Source organism: Dipodomys ordii, unplaced genomic scaffold (assembly GCF_000151885.1).
Source record: "Dipodomys ordii isolate 6190 unplaced genomic scaffold, Dord_2.0 Scaffold25, whole genome shotgun sequence".
Classification (NCBI taxonomy): Eukaryota; Metazoa; Chordata; class Mammalia; order Rodentia; family Heteromyidae; genus Dipodomys; species Dipodomys ordii.
In genome coordinates, this window is record NW_012267241.1 from 20,856,805 (window position 1) to 20,874,723 (window position 17,919).

The window sequence follows — 17,919 nt, forward strand, 5'->3', positions numbered from 1 at the left end:
CATCTATGGAATAAGTGAAAACATTCTTGCTGCCTTCTCAAGATCTGTGGGGACAAACAAAAACGTTTTTGAAGGACTCCAGAATAGTTAGTTGAAGAGCAGAGAAATTCCAATGGACTATATTTACATAAAAACAGAAGAAAGACCTATCTATTCATGTTCCATTTTGAGAGACCTAATGGAAAGTAAAATTGTGGAGAAAATTGATCATGACAGAAAAGGGTCTCATATAATTTAAGTGAAATTTTCTAAGAGAAAAAGTTTTAATAATTTAAAAGAAGGTATTTTATTTTGATCATACAGGATATTTAATTAACCTGGACTTTGTTTCTTTAAAATTGTTATTAAGGTTGAACAAAATGACATAGTGATTGGCTCTAGAACATTGCTGGAAGCATCTAGAAGCAACTTTTAGGTCTCAGAAACTGTCTGTAGTTCAAAGTCAGTATGTAGCAAAGCTGTAACATTTGGACTGAAGGTATGGCTCAAGTAGAACAGTGCTTACCTAAAACTATGACATCAAATGATCTAAAGACAGGTGAGTTTTTAACTTTATTACCTACCAGTAGTCTGATTTACAAGTCCTAGGTTTGTCATGAAAGTGGCTCCCTTGGAAAAGCTGAGGCCCTGCAGGTCTCAAAAACTTTTGTCAAAGTGGAGTCCATGTGAAGTCAGCCTCTTAAGTGTTCTAGCCACAGTTGCAATGGAATGTTCTAGAGGCTGACTCTAGCTTGCTAAAACTTTTTTTTTTTTAAAAAAAAACACTGTTTATCCCGGTATTTTTAAGAAATCATTTCTTAACAACAAACTATTTTCTAATACTAAATAAACTTATGACTATGCACAAATATATTTATGTTGTGATTTTACACTTCAAACATCCATCCAAGTACATCAGTGGCTTGAAATTCTGGAGTGAATGTGTAATTAGGCTGCATAATCAATGGCTTACTGCAGTTTGCAAAATAAAGGACATTTCAATGTAAATGCTGCTGAATCTCTACAGTATTGTCAGGACACCTGCATATACCCACTGTGGGGTTAAGAGGAAGTGAAGGGTTCATGACCTATGTACCCCCCTTACCCCATAGAACCCTCCAGGGAAGCCCAAAGTTACTACTTACATGAAGGAAAGCATCAACATCATGAGACTACATCAAAGGAGAAATAAAAAATGGGCAAGGGGCAGTGGATATGCAAGGTTAAAAGGCTATGTGGAAAACTGGAAAACAATTGTCTAAGGCAAAGATTGTATTTGCATTCCAGAGAGTTGCTGTGCTTTGGGAAAGGCTGCTGGCTAGACTCCCCAGGGAGAAGGGTGTCCCACAGCACAACCCTCTAAGGTTTTGCCTCCATCAGCTACTTTGAGGAGCATCATAAGACTGGACACTAGGTGGAGCAATTCACCTCTATAAAGAACCAAAGAAGCAAAAAGAAAAGGAAAAGAGCAAAGCAATGGAGGAAACAGGAAAGTCATAGAAACTGGGCTGGTGGAAAAGAATGTTAGAAATGAAAGAAGGAAATACAAGGCAGGAAGGTGAATAAATTCAGAAAAGAAAGAAAACAGTATGGATAATAATAATAATAATAATAATCACCAGCCAGTGACTAAGGAAAATACTTACCCAGGCGCACAAGGTACTGGATGGTCAGAAGGATCATGTTTTCCACGCTCAGGAGCTGGCTACTAGTCAACCCCAATTGTTCCAAATCTTTGTTTTCCAACTGTGGAATCTTGTAGCAATTCACCAGCAGAGGACTCACAACAATGTCACCAACATTTCCATAGAAATAGGGTAAAGTGCCATAGCCTGCCCCAACAGAAGCAGGTCAACATAGTTCAACATTTCTCTCTGTGGTCCAACCATGAACACTTGCTTCATGAGCAGCAAGGGAGCTCAACAAAATTCCCTGCCCTCTCAGATAGCTATCAAACAAATCACTCAAAGGTATCTATCCTAGGGAATTCAATTGGATGCTCTAAGTTCTATGTCTATAGTAAGTGAGATGGACACAAAGCAAAATACTCTAATTATATTATGTCCACTTCCCATAGCAGAGGCATGTTAATATTATAGCTCTGCCATAGAAGATTGATAAGATGGAAAACATCTCTTCATCCTTTGCAAAACTGTGATAAAATGTTTTCTGGTAAAGTTCCTGGTCAAATTTCTTTTCAAAAAAAGAAAAACAAACCGCAACGTTTTTCATTTTCCGAGGGAAAAACTTATGCTATCAGCAATATTGTACCAGTGGCAGGTGCTTAGTAGAGATCCTCCACCTCTTTTTTGTATTAGTGAATTCTTTAGTTTTTCTTTCCCTGAATGCCAGAAAACAGACCCCAATTAGAATTTTAAAAAGATAGAATTAAATAAGTGGAAAATAAATGCTGGTTGTGGAAAGAACAGTCACTCTATGAGACTTTCTAAAACACAGGCACCAAAAGACCAAAGGGTTGATATGTTCTTGGTATCTTTCTTAGGGAACTTCCAGAGTTCTGTCCTGATAAAGCACAGAGCTTGAAGCAAGACCCTCCCAGTTAGTAGGCTCAGGCCAACCACAAGCATAGATAACAACTCATATAAACACACCCCACCTGCTTTATCCTGGAGGGAAAGCAGACAATCTCCTTTTGGCCTAGGCCTGCCTCAAACTGAGACTTCAGATGGGAGGAATGAGAGACAATTAGTGCTAGAATCTAGTGACTTCTAAATTTCTGTACTTTCATTTAACAACAGCCTGGAAAGACAAACTCTATAAAAATATTGACTCACAGGTACTTCCCCATGGTTCACACCTATTACTGTGGGACTTCTTGGGTCTCTTTAGTGAGATCTGTTAACTGGCTTAGCTTGTTCTTTTCCTCTATTGTTTGGTTTCCTTTGACTGGAATGTCCCATTCTCCTTCCTGTCTACTATTAGCTCAAACATTGCTTCAAAGGAATGGAGGTGAGTTCTTGTAGGTCTTGGTTGTGAACCTCTGCCAGTTCACTTATCCCAGTAGGCTACAATGCTTGTTTACTGACCACCATGGTTAGTAGGGGTCAGATGGTGCTCTTCTCGGGCAAGAAGACTTTGCCTTATTTTCAACTTCTAATGTTTAACACATGTTTAATACTGCATGAAGGAGCTAACCAATAAAAGCTGAAAAAATCAATCATGTGATAAATGAATACACACCCATGAGAGCATGAATAAACCCACGAATGATGAAACAGAGGCACATTCCAAGATTCCAGAAGACACAGGCAAGTTGGAATTCCTTCCCTTACCTATCAGAATTACAGGTCTAACGCCTGAGTTACTTAGCAGGTTTTCAGGAACAATTACAGTTTCCCCTGCAGGAATGGGCCGAGGTTGTAAAATTCCAGTTAATGGGGTCTGTGGAACTGGGGCAGATAAAAGGGGCTCTGAAAAAAAAAAGTTGTTTGAAGGATTAGACATAGAAGCTAAATGAAAAATAATGGAAGGCAATGTAGTTTTAATACTTTTAATATAGAAATGTTAAAAGTCTAGTGGTTTACTGTTTTTTAGTAATGTAATTAATGTGTATTATATAAAATTAAAAGAAGAACAAAGAAAGGAAGAAATCCATACGATATACTCCATAATCATATCATCAGGTATCTACCATTCATTTATCAGTTTTTCCCAGTTGTTTCTTCTTCATGAAGTCTTTTTGATTCTGCTTTATTTTTGTATTTCCCCCCACATTACCAAAGGTATATTTTCCCATTATATAAATTTGGTAAGGAACAGAAAAAGTTGGAGGAGGATAAAGTTATCATTAATCAGTACTACCTAGAAGCAACTATAGTAACATATTAGCATGATTCTTTGCATATACAAGGTCTCTATTTAGTCTTCTTTAAACATAGAAGGATTTCCCTGGTGTCTTAGAATTGGCTCTTTAGTACAACAAGGCAGACAAATGTTTGCGGACACCAAATGGCCACAGTTTGGGTAGGATGAACAAGAACCAGTTGCTTTTTCAGATTCTAGCCACAGAATGAGGCATCCAGGACAGAATTAACAACCAGATCACAGAAGTGCAAATCTAACACCATGACTAACAAAGCAAGTCCATCTGTGATGGTGTGTTGGTAGCATCATGCACAACATAATGAATGACTTGTCAATGACATGGGCTAAAACTAAGCTAAAGGTTAAGATCAGTTGTGATGGCCCATGTGCTTGGAGGGAAGGTAGATGTGACAGAGACAAAGTGCTATCACTATCCTTTTACTATATAATCATTAAGAAAATTTATCTTCAAGAATTCAGAGGAAATACAGAAGAAAAGATACATATGCAATTTAGCCCTAATCATGTTTTTTTTATGTAGGTATACTAAAGATTTACTAGTTATATTTGGCCTTTGGAAAGAACTACCTTCTGTAACATTGCATGGTTACATTTGATTATTACATTCTATTGTTATGCTGGGTTGTTACAATGTATTATTACATGTTTACTTTTCTATTTTGTTACTTTATCTTTGTTGTTAGTGCCAATTTACTTTAGAATTCATGTACTAATTTTCTACTTGTTAATGAATCACTGGGTCTTATCTCATTTGTGGTTTTATATACTTGTCATCTAACCTATTAATAGCCTAAAGATGACATAAGTTGCAATTGATATATTTTTGTTTATTGTATTTTTATCATCATATACTTGTGAGTCATGTCTAATTTTTATTTTATTTTTTATTTTATTTTTATTTTTTTCTTTGGCCTCTGATTTCATTCAAATGGTAGTTTTAGAAAAAACTATATCAGACTATTTTCTTCTTAATTTGGAAGGTTAAAAAAAACTAAATGGGTTATAAATGTAATAGATTTTCTAAAGAAAAAGATCTATATGCAAATTTCGAAGCAACTTTAAGACCCATCTTATTTAAAAATCTTACCAGCTGGGTGCTGGTGGCTCAGACCTGTAATCCTAGCTATTCAGGAGGCTGAGATCTGAGGATCATGGTTCAAAGTCAGCCAAGGCAGGAAAGTCCATGAGACTGTTATCTCCAATTAACCAACAGAAATCCAGAAATGGCACTGTGGCTCAAGTGGTAGAGCGCTTGCCTTGAGCTGAAGAGCTCAGGGCTAGCATCCAGGCCCAGAGTTCAAGACCCACAACTGACCAAAAAAAAAAATCTTACCAGTTCTTGAAAGAGGGCGAATTGTAGGAACAGGTAGAACTAAACCAGGTTGGGGTACTGGTGACCCAGGGTACCATCCACGGTGTCGTTTCTTTGGTGGTCCAGAAATGAACATGGTAGCTGAAGACAAAAAAGAAAGATAGTTTTGTCCTCAGCAATATAGAAGGAAGAGAGAATACCAAAGTAATATAGGGCTGTATTTACTTAGAAGAACTAAGTCTCTCTTCTAGAGGTAAAGATAAGCTTTAAAAAGTTATACTAGCAAACCAGTATCACATTAAGAACCACCTAACATCTAAATGTTGTTTAGGATGTACAATTTTAGCCATATTGTTTCATTGGATTCTATCAATATCTCTGTGAGCTTGTAAGATGTTACTGATATATCTATTTTGTGGATGGAGAAAGGAAGGCTCCTATTTGCTCAGGGATACAGAAGAAAGAGGGACTTTAAGTCCTTTATTTTGGTCAGTATAGCTCATGTTTTCTTTTTTTTCTTCCCAAGATGTTTCATTACACACCCATTTCAACATTTACTTGGGTATTTCACATAGACTCACTAAACATTTAATTATTACTTTTCACACCAATTGTAAAACTTCAAAACATTATGCGACAAGTAAAGGGCAAACTCTAGAGTATGTTGTCAGATAATTCATTGTTCAAGATTCTATAGTGCTTCTATGATAATGAGACACATTATTGGAAAACTCTAAGATGGGTGCTGTACCTTGGTCTGCAGATGCATAGCTAGGTCTTGGTGACAAGGAGTAGTTCCCTGGGCGGGCTGGAGTGGAGCTGGGTGTGCTAGTCTTCCCTCCTTGACTACTGTTCCCATTTGCAGCCTCTGTAGAATAAGAGAAGAGCCAATCAGAACAGAAGTTGGCAGACCATTTCTTTCTGTGGGGTTGCAACCAGCTGATAAAACTTATAAATGAGGATTCAAGGAAATCTCAGCAAGACAATTCAGCCCAGTTGCATAGAAACACCTACAATCATTAGAGTGGTGCCTTCTTAAAAGTAAATGTCATGGCTGGGTGGCGGCTCATGTCTGCAATCATAGTAACTTAGGAGGCGGAGATCAAGAGGACCACAGTTTGAAGCCAGTCTAATGACAAAAGTCAGCAAGACCCTACCTATCTCAGTCATAATCCAAGTGTTGTATACATGCTACATCAGAGATATTAGGAGTTGGCCCAGGAAAAAGAATGACAGACCCTATATGAAATATAACTAGAGCAGAAAAGAGCTGGGGCATGACTCAAGTGGTAAAGTACCTGCCTGGCAAACTAGGTCCTGAGTTAAATTTCCAATACTGCCAAAAAAAAAAAAAAGGTCCTATGTCAATTAAAAAGAATAAATTAGCTGGCGCTGTTGATTTATACCAGGAATCCTAGCTACTCAGGAGGATAAGACCTAGTACTCGGGGGAAAGGTAATAAAAGATTAAACGTCACCTAAAATTTTCCTAGGATCCCAGGGAATCTACAGAATCATTTTCAATACAGTCTTTGAAGAAAGTGACTGGAAAGGTAGAGGCACTAACATTATTATTTTAGTTTGTGAGCTTGTATGATAAAGTTCCACTTGCTCACCATCTAACTTCAAAATTTATTGATAGAGCCCACTGGCTTCCTGTGTACACGGTTCCTCTTTCCCCTATACCTACACTCACATGTCTACTGGATTATTTGGAAGCAAATTCATTCATCAGATAATTTCATCCATAAGTAGTACTGGTAGGACTCTAGTAAAGTAGTAAGTAGTAGGACTCTAGTAAAAACTACTATTATTATACTGAAATTTTAACAATGATTACTAATTTCTTAACATCACCAGTATCCTATTTTCTCTCAAGTATTTCAGAAATGGAGTTTTAAAGCTGACTTACTCAAATTGGTTTTCTACACATTTGGAATCAGTTAACATATACTTTATGTCTTTTAATCTGAAGATTTTCTTTTTGCATTTACTGGAAAGTCCTTTTACTGGACTTTACTGATTGGATGCTTATGGTGTCAGTTAATATTCCTTTGTCCTCTATATTTTCAAGAAAGGAATTGTTAGAGATAGAATTTACATTCAATTTGTTTTGGCAAACGAATCTCTAAAGTAGTATTGTATGCTTCCACAGGGAGGCACGTAATGAATAGTTTTCTCACTTCCTGTGATAATTAGAGTGATTAATTCTTATAATATCAAGAGTTGTCAGCCTAACCATTGCATACAGTGGTATCATCCTTTCATCAAATGATCTTAGTAACCATGAAGATTATTCCTCATTCTTTTAATCAGCTTGCTCACTGCTGGTGCTCTACCACTTGTGCTATGCCTCCAATCTAACTTTTTGTTGGTTAATTAAACATGAAGCTATCTGCCCCAGCTGGCTTCAATCCAAGAATCTCCACAACACAGCCTCCTGAGTAGCTAGGATTACATTGGTACATGGCTCATGATTTTTTTTTAAATGCTGCCAAAACTTGAATTAAATTTTTTCAAGTGTGTAATTAAACTAGAAGTAGGTCCTGCAAAAGTTATGGGGATGATGTTCATTTCTGTACTATTCACAATAGCCAAGTTATGGCTACAGCTCAGATGCCCTACCATAGTTGTGTGGATCCAAAACAATGTGGTACCTATATACAATGTAATTTTACACAGCCATTAGAAAGAATAATATTATGTCATTTGTAGGAAAATGGATGGACCTAGAACAAATCATCTTAAGTGAGGTAAGTCAAGCTCAGAGAGACAAACAGCATATATTTTCTCTAATATGTGGAAACTAGATCTAAAATACCTCAGGGTATGATAAATTATATACCACTCATGATTTCTCATGGAAGTAGACAGTAGTACTCATGTGATTCTTTTGCCAAAACAAATTGAATATAAATTCTATCTCTAATTATATAGGACTCTAAAGAGTCTGAGATCAAAGGAAGATAGTCTTAGAGGAAAACACAAAGATTCAATGCCTATGTGCCTCTATTCTTAAAAAAATAAATTTACCAAAATTAACTCTAGGAAATGGAAGTTTCTTGGCTGTTGTTTTTGTTTTATTTGTCTGTATTTGGGAAGGCAAGGAGGGGCAAATAAAAATAGAGGGAAAACAGTGAACAAATGCAGCAGTGGTACTCACTAGATACTATATAGAAACTGAACTATACAACTTGTTGGGGGGGAGGATGGGAGGAAAAACACTGTGAGAGAGCAAGGGAAGGAGTGACATTGTTCAAAAAGAAATGTACTTATGGGGCTGGGAAGGTGGCTCAGTGGTAGAGCGCTTGCCTTGCATGCCTGAGGCCCTGGGTTCGATTCCTCAGCATCACATAAGCAAAAAGAAAAAAGCCGGAAGTGGTGCTGTGGCTCAAGTAGTAGAGCGCTAGCCTTGAGCTGAAGAGCTGAGGGACAGCGCCCAGGCCCAGAGTTCAGGCCCCACGACCGAACCCAAAAAGAAAGAAAGAAAGAAAGAAAGAAATGTACTTATTACCTGACTTACATAACTGTTACCTCTCTGTACATCACCTTTATAATAATAAAAAATTAAAATAAAGTTATGGAGATGAAGTAAGAATCAAGGTAGGTTCCATACATGATGATGCCTAATGTGAAAATTTCTTAAAACAACAGGTACTCTTATCTCCGTGTTGTTTACTTCTCCTACTACCACTTCACTTCTCCTTCAACATCAGACGTTTCTGGGACTCCATCCATAGTTTACAATCTGCCTTCTCCTGTATTTCTCCTTGCCTGATGTTATTTACCCTGATGATATTTCCTACTCGTTGCTATCTCACCTTTATATCAAGAGTTCTGATTTCTCCCTATGGTAAATTAAACAACTACTAAACAGCTCCAACTAGATGTCTCAGGGTAACTCGGGCTCAAAATATCCAGTCAACCTCCTCCTGGAAAAATCAACTCCTCCTTCCACATTTCCTGTCTCAGGCAATAACAATTTTAGTCCAAAGAGATGGATGTCAGTTGAGATGTCTTCTCCTTTATGCTCACATTGATCAATAAATCTGGCTGATTTGACTTTCTATGTAGTTCTTCACTTTGTCTCCTCCTCTCCAAGTTATCACTCTGGTCAAGGACCTCATCATTTCTTAGACTATTCAAATGCACTCCAACCAATGTTTCTACCTCTTGTCTTCTTACATACTACTGACAAAATGATCTAGTTCAAGTTCAAGCCAGACTATGTCACTCCTCTGCTCTGTAAGTTAGAGTCAAACCCATGCTTCTCAGCCTGCCTTCTCAAGAGTTCCCTTATCTATCACTTGCCCACCTCTGGACATTCTGAATTGTATATTTTATAGCTCTTACAAGTCAAGACTGCTAGAAGTTTTTGCACATGTCATGCTATTTTGTCCTGTTCCTTTTTCTCCTCTCCCCTTCCTTTTTTTTTTTTTTTTGAGATAGGTTTTCATTATATATCCCAAGCTAGCCTCCATCTTGGCATCCTCCTACCTCAGCCTCCAGTGGTGGCATTATATAGGTGTTCATCACCATACCCAATTTTCCTTCATTTCCTTTTAACTTTTGTTTCTATTGGCCCCTGAATTTGAAATGTCTTTCCTCTACTTGTTAATACAGTGCATGTCTCCTCATGTGTAAAGACCATGCTCCTCCTAGAACCCATTCTTGATTACTACTCTGTAAAATGCAGGACTGCAGGACACTGAAAATATCTGTCTCCCCATTAGATTATAAGGACATTTGGAGATAGGCATTATCCTTTATTTATTTTTATAACCTCAGTTCCTAGTCAGAGCAGTAGCTCAAGGTATGTTTGTTGAACAGAATCAAACCACATTGTCTCCTCTGTGTGCTAAATATTACTTAACTCTTCCAGCTGAAAAAAACAGAGGACAAAAAGCTCTGTATAAAATTACATTTTTAGAGACAGCTCTACTCTTGTTTCCAACTAGCAGGCAGAGCACCTTCTGTTTCTATGATCAATTTGTCAACTAAATCCACATGAGTCTTTTTGTAGACTATGGATTTACCAAAGAAATATAATTAAGAAAAACATCACCTGCAGCAAAAGTCTTCCCTACCACCTGCAAGGATAAAGCCAGAGGTTTCACAACATTCTTATTCCGGGTCAGGTCCTGAGCTCCACTTAAATTGATTGCAGAATTAGCTGGACTGAGAACCGGTGAATCTTTAAAATGAAAGAGGTTATATAGATTAGCAACCACTTACATATGCAGGAAAGAAGTTAATTCAACAATTATACATTAAGAAAGATCATAGTGTAGGATTCAGTTTTTACTTGGACTGATCTGATTTTTAGAGATGTCAATTTCTCTGTATTCAGTTTTAATTATTTTTATTTATATTTGACTCAAAATTTACTGTGTGTAAGAGACTATTCTAAGCACTTCAAAAGGATAGTTTTAATGTTTCAGTGGCACAGCTACTGAGGAGTAACAGAGAAGAAAAGTAAGCTTCTTCAGGAGGGACAGGCTTCTCCATGGTAATTACCTCTAAAAGATTCTTTTCTGTTATTTTACAGTCTGAGCATCTTTTGAGATAGATAATAAAACTAATTACAGCGATTATCTTTGTGTGGGGGCTGGGCATACAGAAATGAGATAGGATGGAGAAACCGACTATATATACATATATTTATATATGAATATATATGTTATATAAAATATATTATATATATTATATAATATATAGTATATATAATTATATATGACTATACATACATTTATATTTATATTATATATGTATATATTCACACATAGATTTTTTAAATTCATTTTGGGGGGGCTGGTCATGGGGTCTGAACTGTCCCTCAGCTCTTCAACTCAAGGCTAGTGCTCTACCACTTGAGCTACAACACCACTTCTGGCTTTTTCTGTTTATGTGGTGCTGAGGAATTGAACCCAGGGCCTCATACATGCAAGGCAAGTACTCTACAACTGAGCCACCTTCCCAGCCCTCATACATAGATTTTTTTAAATGAAGTATTTCCTAGAAGTGGGAAAAATGATCTTCTTAAATGATTAAAAAGTTACATGTAGATTCATTACTAATATCAACCTAATTCCTAACTCCAGGAGACTTATCTCACGCCCTGTCATACTGAATTCTTCTGTTCCCTTTTATTCAGAGATGAGTATTTTTGAGCACTTACTACATATCAAGAACTTTGCTAAGATCTACAGTAAAATGACAAACAAGATGAGAACTATACTTGCATGTATTTTTTTCCTGTCTGTACTCTTCTGTACTATATTGTTCATCTCTGTCTGTTCTTTCACACTTGTGTTTGTCTCTAGACAATCTGAAAAGATGCCATGGTTTCACTTTGAAAACTATTTTTCTTCGCATTACTTGTCTTTATTTCAACTACAAATTATAGAAAAATCAGAATGCACAATGAAACACTAGGTAAGGTCAAAGTGAATTTTCCAAAATGTAAATCCTATTGTATTATTCCCTAATATCTACCACCTTGCAATATTTGTTAGTAAATGAATTGTGCTTGGTGGCATTTGCATATTTAGCTTTTACCTGAGTGGCTTTGTTTATTTGGCAATAGTTATAAAGGTCCAAGATGTGACTTCTTGTCTTGTTCAGCAAAATTTGAAAGATCTGCTTTGAGACTACTATCCAGTATATAATCTGGTGCTAAGAAGAGGCTGATAACTTAGCATCTGTATCTCTCCAAAGTCAAAGTGTGTGTGTGTGTGTGTGTGTGTGTGTGTGTGTGTGTGTGTAAATTCCTTGCACCAAGTTATAGCTCTGCTCTTTATGCGGTGTGTAACTTCTTGTTTCTTCCACTAGGTCATGTCTTCAAGGGCATTTCCCAGTTCCTGCTATAATGACTGTCACAATATGATTGGAGATATAGATGGGGGACAAAATACTGTCTTTATTTTCTTTATGCAATAGTTCAGTTACTCGTTGTTAGATTACAATTCCTGGGGGCAAAATCCTTTTTGAATAAAAGGAATTAAATAAGTAATGAATACAAAATTTGGATTTTGATTTGCCATTTGCTAGCTCTCCCCCAATATGAATCCTGATTTGACTTTGTTTCATGATCAACAAAGATGGTACTTAAAACTCATAGTAACAGAGTCTGGAGGAAGATAGCAGAGGAGAAGCTGGAGGTTAAACAAGCTTTTGCATAAAAAGCAGTTTTAGTGTGCCAGTGAACAGTCCTAGGCACACTTGTGTGCCATCACAGTACAGGGTGTTTGGCCAAAGAGGAAAAATCCAGACAGCTTGGTCTTGATCTGAGCATTTGCCGATGTCTGCAGTGGTGGTGGTGGTGGCTGCTGCCTAAGCTGCCAAATCAATAGAGAGAGCCTGGGACAGAGGTGCCAGACATGGTGTGAGAGCAGATTCTACTCACCACCAGCAAGAACTGACAAAGAGCAGAAATCTTCATCCTGCTGATTGCAGACCAGGGATGGCCCAGAAAACAAGAGGCTAGTGTGAGTACATCCTCACTCCTTCTCACCGAGCAGCAGTGGGAAAGTACCCCCTCCCCCACCACCGGAGATGAACTCCATCTTTGATATTGACAAAGGCCCAGCTAGCTCCAACTCAGGCCTTGGAAGAAAACAATAGGAGACATTCACCAGGTCACAGGAACTTGACCTGACCACCAGGCTCAGCTCCACCCAGGGGAAAGTTGCCCTTCACAGGCAGAGAAATCTCTACCCCCAAAGGAGTGGCTTTCTTCACTGGATAAACAGAGCCAGAGGCTGCCCCTCCCCACTGCAGCATAAACAGCAGGAGGGGTAAAAGATAAACAACTGAAACTCAGTAAACATAAATCCTGAGAATGACTCCAGGCTGGGCTCTATGAGTATCTCAGGAGCTAGCCCCTCAGGGAAAAAGCTACTGATTGCTGATAGGCCTCAATCCTACCCAGTACCTAGCATCATCACAGCAACTCCAAGCTAGAGGAAACAGCCATGTCCCTCTTTTGAGATACTCAAAGCAGATCTCCCTCTTACTGAACTAGCCTGGGAGGAGGATCACAAAGTCCTGGGTAAGGCAGAACTTCTTTCTGCCTGCTCAAACAAACTGACTTAAGAAACCAACCAAGCCACAGGCAAACCAAACACCACAAGAAAACCAGAGACTCCACCAAGAGATTGGTTATGAACACAGGGGAGATACAAGATCTTCCCCCCACCCCCCCAAAAAAAAATCAAAGAACTTTTTTCTACCTAATTAAAAAAATTTTTAAACAACTGTTTTTTTTTTCTTTCATAATTTTTATTTTAGGTGTGTGTGTGTGTGTGTGTGTGTGTGTGTGTGTGTGTGTTCGATCTCTTTTAACCTTCTGGTCCTTTTTTTTTTTGCGTGACTTAATTGATGTTCTGCTCACCCCCAGATATATACCTGTTGTTGATTATTAGACCTTATCCTTCATTGTGTACATACTTAATTCAGAAATTGAGTACTCAATTCACAACCTCTTAGGCTTAACTTCTTTAATAGTAGTATTATTTCTTTATACCTATATAATCTTTAAGTATTCCATTTTAATTTTTTAATTTTTTAATTTTTTCCTTTTTATCTCTCTCCTCTCATCCTGTCTTTTTCTTCATTCAGTATTATTTCTTTATATTTGCATAATTTTTAAGAGTTTTATTTTTTAAATATAAATTTTTGTTTTTTCATTTTTTTCTTGTTTATCTCTCTCCTTTCATTCTGTTCTATCCATTTCCTCTCTGAGATTAGGACTTGATTAAATTCACTCTTTCCTTTTACCTCTACACATCCCTCTAATCCTATTTCCCCCCACAATTCTCCCTAAACCTATTAATCTTTGGCCTGCTGAATCCCTTTGATGTTCTTAGCCCATTAATCCATAGTTGTTTGATGTTGAATACATTGTATCTGTTGAACTAAATTGTATCTGCAGGTATTTTGACTCTGCAACTACAGGACTCTGGTTGATGCTTGCCTTAAAATAGTGTTCTAGCATGAAATTGGTGTTACTTTCATACCAAACGGGCAGAACAAGCTGGAGAAACCAAGAAAAATGGCAAGTGCAGGTATCTCAACTCCCACTCATGATAGGTGACAGAACAGTTAATGAATAATACAAAGGAGAGTTCCCAAAAAGTTCTACAAACACTACTGGTAAACAAGGTGAATGAAAAGATTGAAAACTTGCAAAGGACTCAGTGTGGGCATAACAGGGAGCGAAGTGAGGGTAACCAAAGATTAATACAGGCACTTCGCAAGCATGATGAGGCTGACCAAAAATTAATACAGAGCAGGCTGAGAACAGTCAAAGAGTAATACAGGAATTGTGTGAATGTGAGGAAGCTAATCAAAGAGTAATACAGGAATTATGTGAGTGGGACAAGAATAGACAAAGATCAATAGAGGTATTCGTGGAATCCATAAACAGACAGCTGAAAGAATCCAGGGAGACCACAAAGTGAATGCTGAATGGAGCCCATCAGAAGGAAAGGGAGTCCAATGAAACCATAACCAATCAACTAAGGGATTTGAGAATAAACACTGAACACCAAATTAAGGAAGAAGTCCATACAAGATCTAAAACAAAGCTCCAAGAAAGAATTTGAAGCCATCAAAGCCAACCAATTAGAAGGAAAGAAAAAAAAAAACAAAGTAGAAAGTCTTGACAGTAGGTTAGACCATGCAGAAGATTGAATATATGGGATTGAAGACAGCCTAGATATTATAGAGAAAGAACATACAACTATCCAAGACAAATCCAAGAAATCTGATAGATCTATTCAACATTTAGGAGACACCATCAGAAGGCGTAATCTGAGGATAATGGGTGTAGAGGAGCACCTAGAAACAGAAGTTAATGGTCTCAGAAATTTATTTAACAGGATCCTAGCAAAGAACTTCCCAAACATGAAAAAAAAATAGGCCTATTCAGATATAAGAAGCTTTTAGAACCCCAAATAGACCAGACCAAAACAGGATATCCCACTGTTATAATCCACACAGGATCAATTCAGACCAAGGAAAGGATCCTTAAAACTGTCAAAGAGAAAAGATCAATCACCTATGAAGGGAAATCAATTAGAATAACCTCAGGTTTCTCAGCAGAGACAATTAAAGCAAGAAGAGCCTGGAATGATATATGCCATGCCCTAAAGACAAACAACTATCAACTAAGAATACTGTACCCAGCTAAACTCTCCTTCATAACAGAAGGCCAAATAAAAACCTTCCATAGCAAAGAAAAACTGAAACAATATATCTCCACCAAACCAACCCTACAAAAGATACTTAAAGATGTCCTACACATAGAAAACCAACAAGAGCACAATAAAGGCCAAGAAACCGCACCCAAACTGAAAATCCAAGAACCACAAGAAGAACCCAGTTGTCATAGCCCCCAAGAAGGTAGATAACATGGCAGGAACTACCAAACACCTTTCAGTCCTAACTCTCAATATTAATGGATTTAACTCTCCAATAAAGCGACATAGACTGTTTAGTTGGATTAAAAAGCAAGATCCTTCTATCTGCTGCCTTCAAGAGTCACACCTTGCTCATGAAAACAAAAATATTCTGAAAGTGAAAGGCTGGAATAAAATCTACCAAGCAAACAGCCCCCAGAAACAGGGGGGAGTTGCAATCTTAATATCAGATAAAATAGACTTCAAGTTAAAGTTAGTGAGAAGAGATAAAGAAGGTCACTACATACTAATTAAGGGATCTATCCTTCAGGAGGATATTATAATTCTAAATATCTAGTCACCAAACAATGGATCACCCAAATTTATCAAAGAAACACTACTTTCCCTCAAATCCCACATAGATCCAAAGACATTAATTGTTGGGGATTTTAACATACCACTATCCCCACTAGATAGATCAACCCAGCAAAAACTCAATAGAGATACTGCAGATCTAAATAACTGCACAGATCAACTAGATTTAACAGACATCTACCGAACATTTCACCTAGCAGCATCAGAATACACGTTCTTCTCAGCAGCACATGGAACTTTTTCCAAAATAGACCACATTTAAGTCACAAAGCAAACTTTTCCAAATTCAGAAACATTGAAGTTATGCCCCATGCATTCTCTCAGACCACAAGGGAATAAAATAAGAACTCAACACCAAAAGCCATCAAAGAAAATCCGGTAGCATGGAGGTTGAACAACACACTGTTGAATCACCAGTGGGTCATGGAAGAGATTAGAAACGAAATTCAAATGTTCATGATATTCAGCAAAAATGAACACACAAATTACCAGCTCCTCTGGGACACAGCAGAGGCAGTACTCAGAGGCAAGTTTATCGCTCTGAGGTCCTATATCAACAAATTGGAGGGATCTGAAACCAATAATTTAATGAGATATCTGAACCTCCAATCCAGTAGATGGAAAGAAATAATTAAAATTAAATCAGAATTAAATGAATTATAATAAAAATAGAAAGAATTAACAAAACAAAGAGTTGGTTCTTGGAAAAAATTAACAAAATTGACAGATCCTTAGCAAATCTTACCAGAAAAAGAAGAGAACACACCCAAATAAACAAACTCAGAGTTGAGAATGGAAACATCACCACAGAAACAATCAACATTCAGAACATTATTAGGGAATACTTCTTTATGCTAATAAGTTTGAGAATCTGGAAGAAATGGACAATTTCCTAGCAAATAAGGACATGCCAAAACTAAACCAGGATGAGTTAAACCAACTTTACAGGCCCATATCAAGCAGTGAATAGAAACAGAAATAAGAGACCTCCCATCTAAGAAAAGCCCAGGACTGGATGGATTTACAGCGGAATTCTACAAGGCCTTCAAAGCAGAACTCACACCAATACTCCTCCAACTCTTCAATGAAATTGAAAGAGAAAGTTCACTACCAAACTCTTTCTATGAAGCCATCATAATTCTCATTCCAAAACCAGGCAGAGACTCATCAAAGAAAGAGAACTATAGACCCATTTCTTTGATGAACATTGATGCAAAACTTCTCAACAAAATTCTGGCCAATCAACTTCAGCAATTCATCCAAAAAATCGTACACTATGATCAAACAGGATTCATTTCAGGGATGCAAAGCTGGTTCAATATACGTAAATCAATTAATATAATTCATCACATCAGCAAGAGCAAAGATAAGAACCACATGGTTATCTCAATACATGCAGAAAAAGCATTTGACAAGATCCAACACCACTTTATGATGCAGGCTCTGGAAAAACTAGGAACCCATGGAACATTCCTCAATACAATAAAGGTTGTATATGACAAACCTACAGCCAGCATTATACTTAATGGTGAAAAACTAAAGCCATTTCCTCTAAACTCAGGAATAGACAAGGATGTCCACTCTCTCCCCTTCTCTTCAATTTAGTATTAGAATGCCTAGCTTCAGCAATAAGACAACATGCAAACATAAAGGAGATCCAAATAGGGAAAGCTGAAGTAAAACTCTCCCTCTTTGCAAATGACATGATCTTGTATTTAAAGAATACCATGAGGAGGGGGGACCAAGATGGCGATGGGGCAGTAGGGAAATGCCACAGCTCTCTCCAACCAAAAAGAGAGTTCAAGTTCCAATGCTTAATCTCCCCAAGAGACTGACAACAACAAAAAGACGAACACTCAGAGAAACACCAGAGGTGGAAAATAACAAAAAAAGAAAGAGAGGAAAAGAAGAATTTCAGAACAGAGAAGAGCGAAGACCCCTCCCCCAACCTTTACTGGCCGCGTGGCAGTACGCCAAGCTGCCGGCCAGCCGGCCCGGCGGGGGCTGC

General features: G+C 37.6%; 1 protein-coding gene across 1 annotated transcript in view; it reads right to left on the minus strand.

The window, feature by feature from the left end:
- The window catches only part of Greb1l (growth regulation by estrogen in breast cancer-like), a 130,663-nt gene that overhangs the window by 58,700 nt on the left and 54,044 nt on the right, over window positions 1–17,919 (minus strand). The window contains exons 7-10 of the mRNA XM_013014823.1: window positions 5,889–6,005; window positions 5,159–5,278; window positions 3,273–3,410; window positions 1,626–1,811 (exon numbers count right to left, since the gene is read on the minus strand). Coding sequence (XP_012870277.1) covers window positions 1,626–1,811; window positions 3,273–3,410; window positions 5,159–5,278; window positions 5,889–6,005 — 561 coding nt within the window. The remainder of the gene's footprint in view (window positions 1–1,625; window positions 1,812–3,272; window positions 3,411–5,158; window positions 5,279–5,888; window positions 6,006–17,919) is intronic.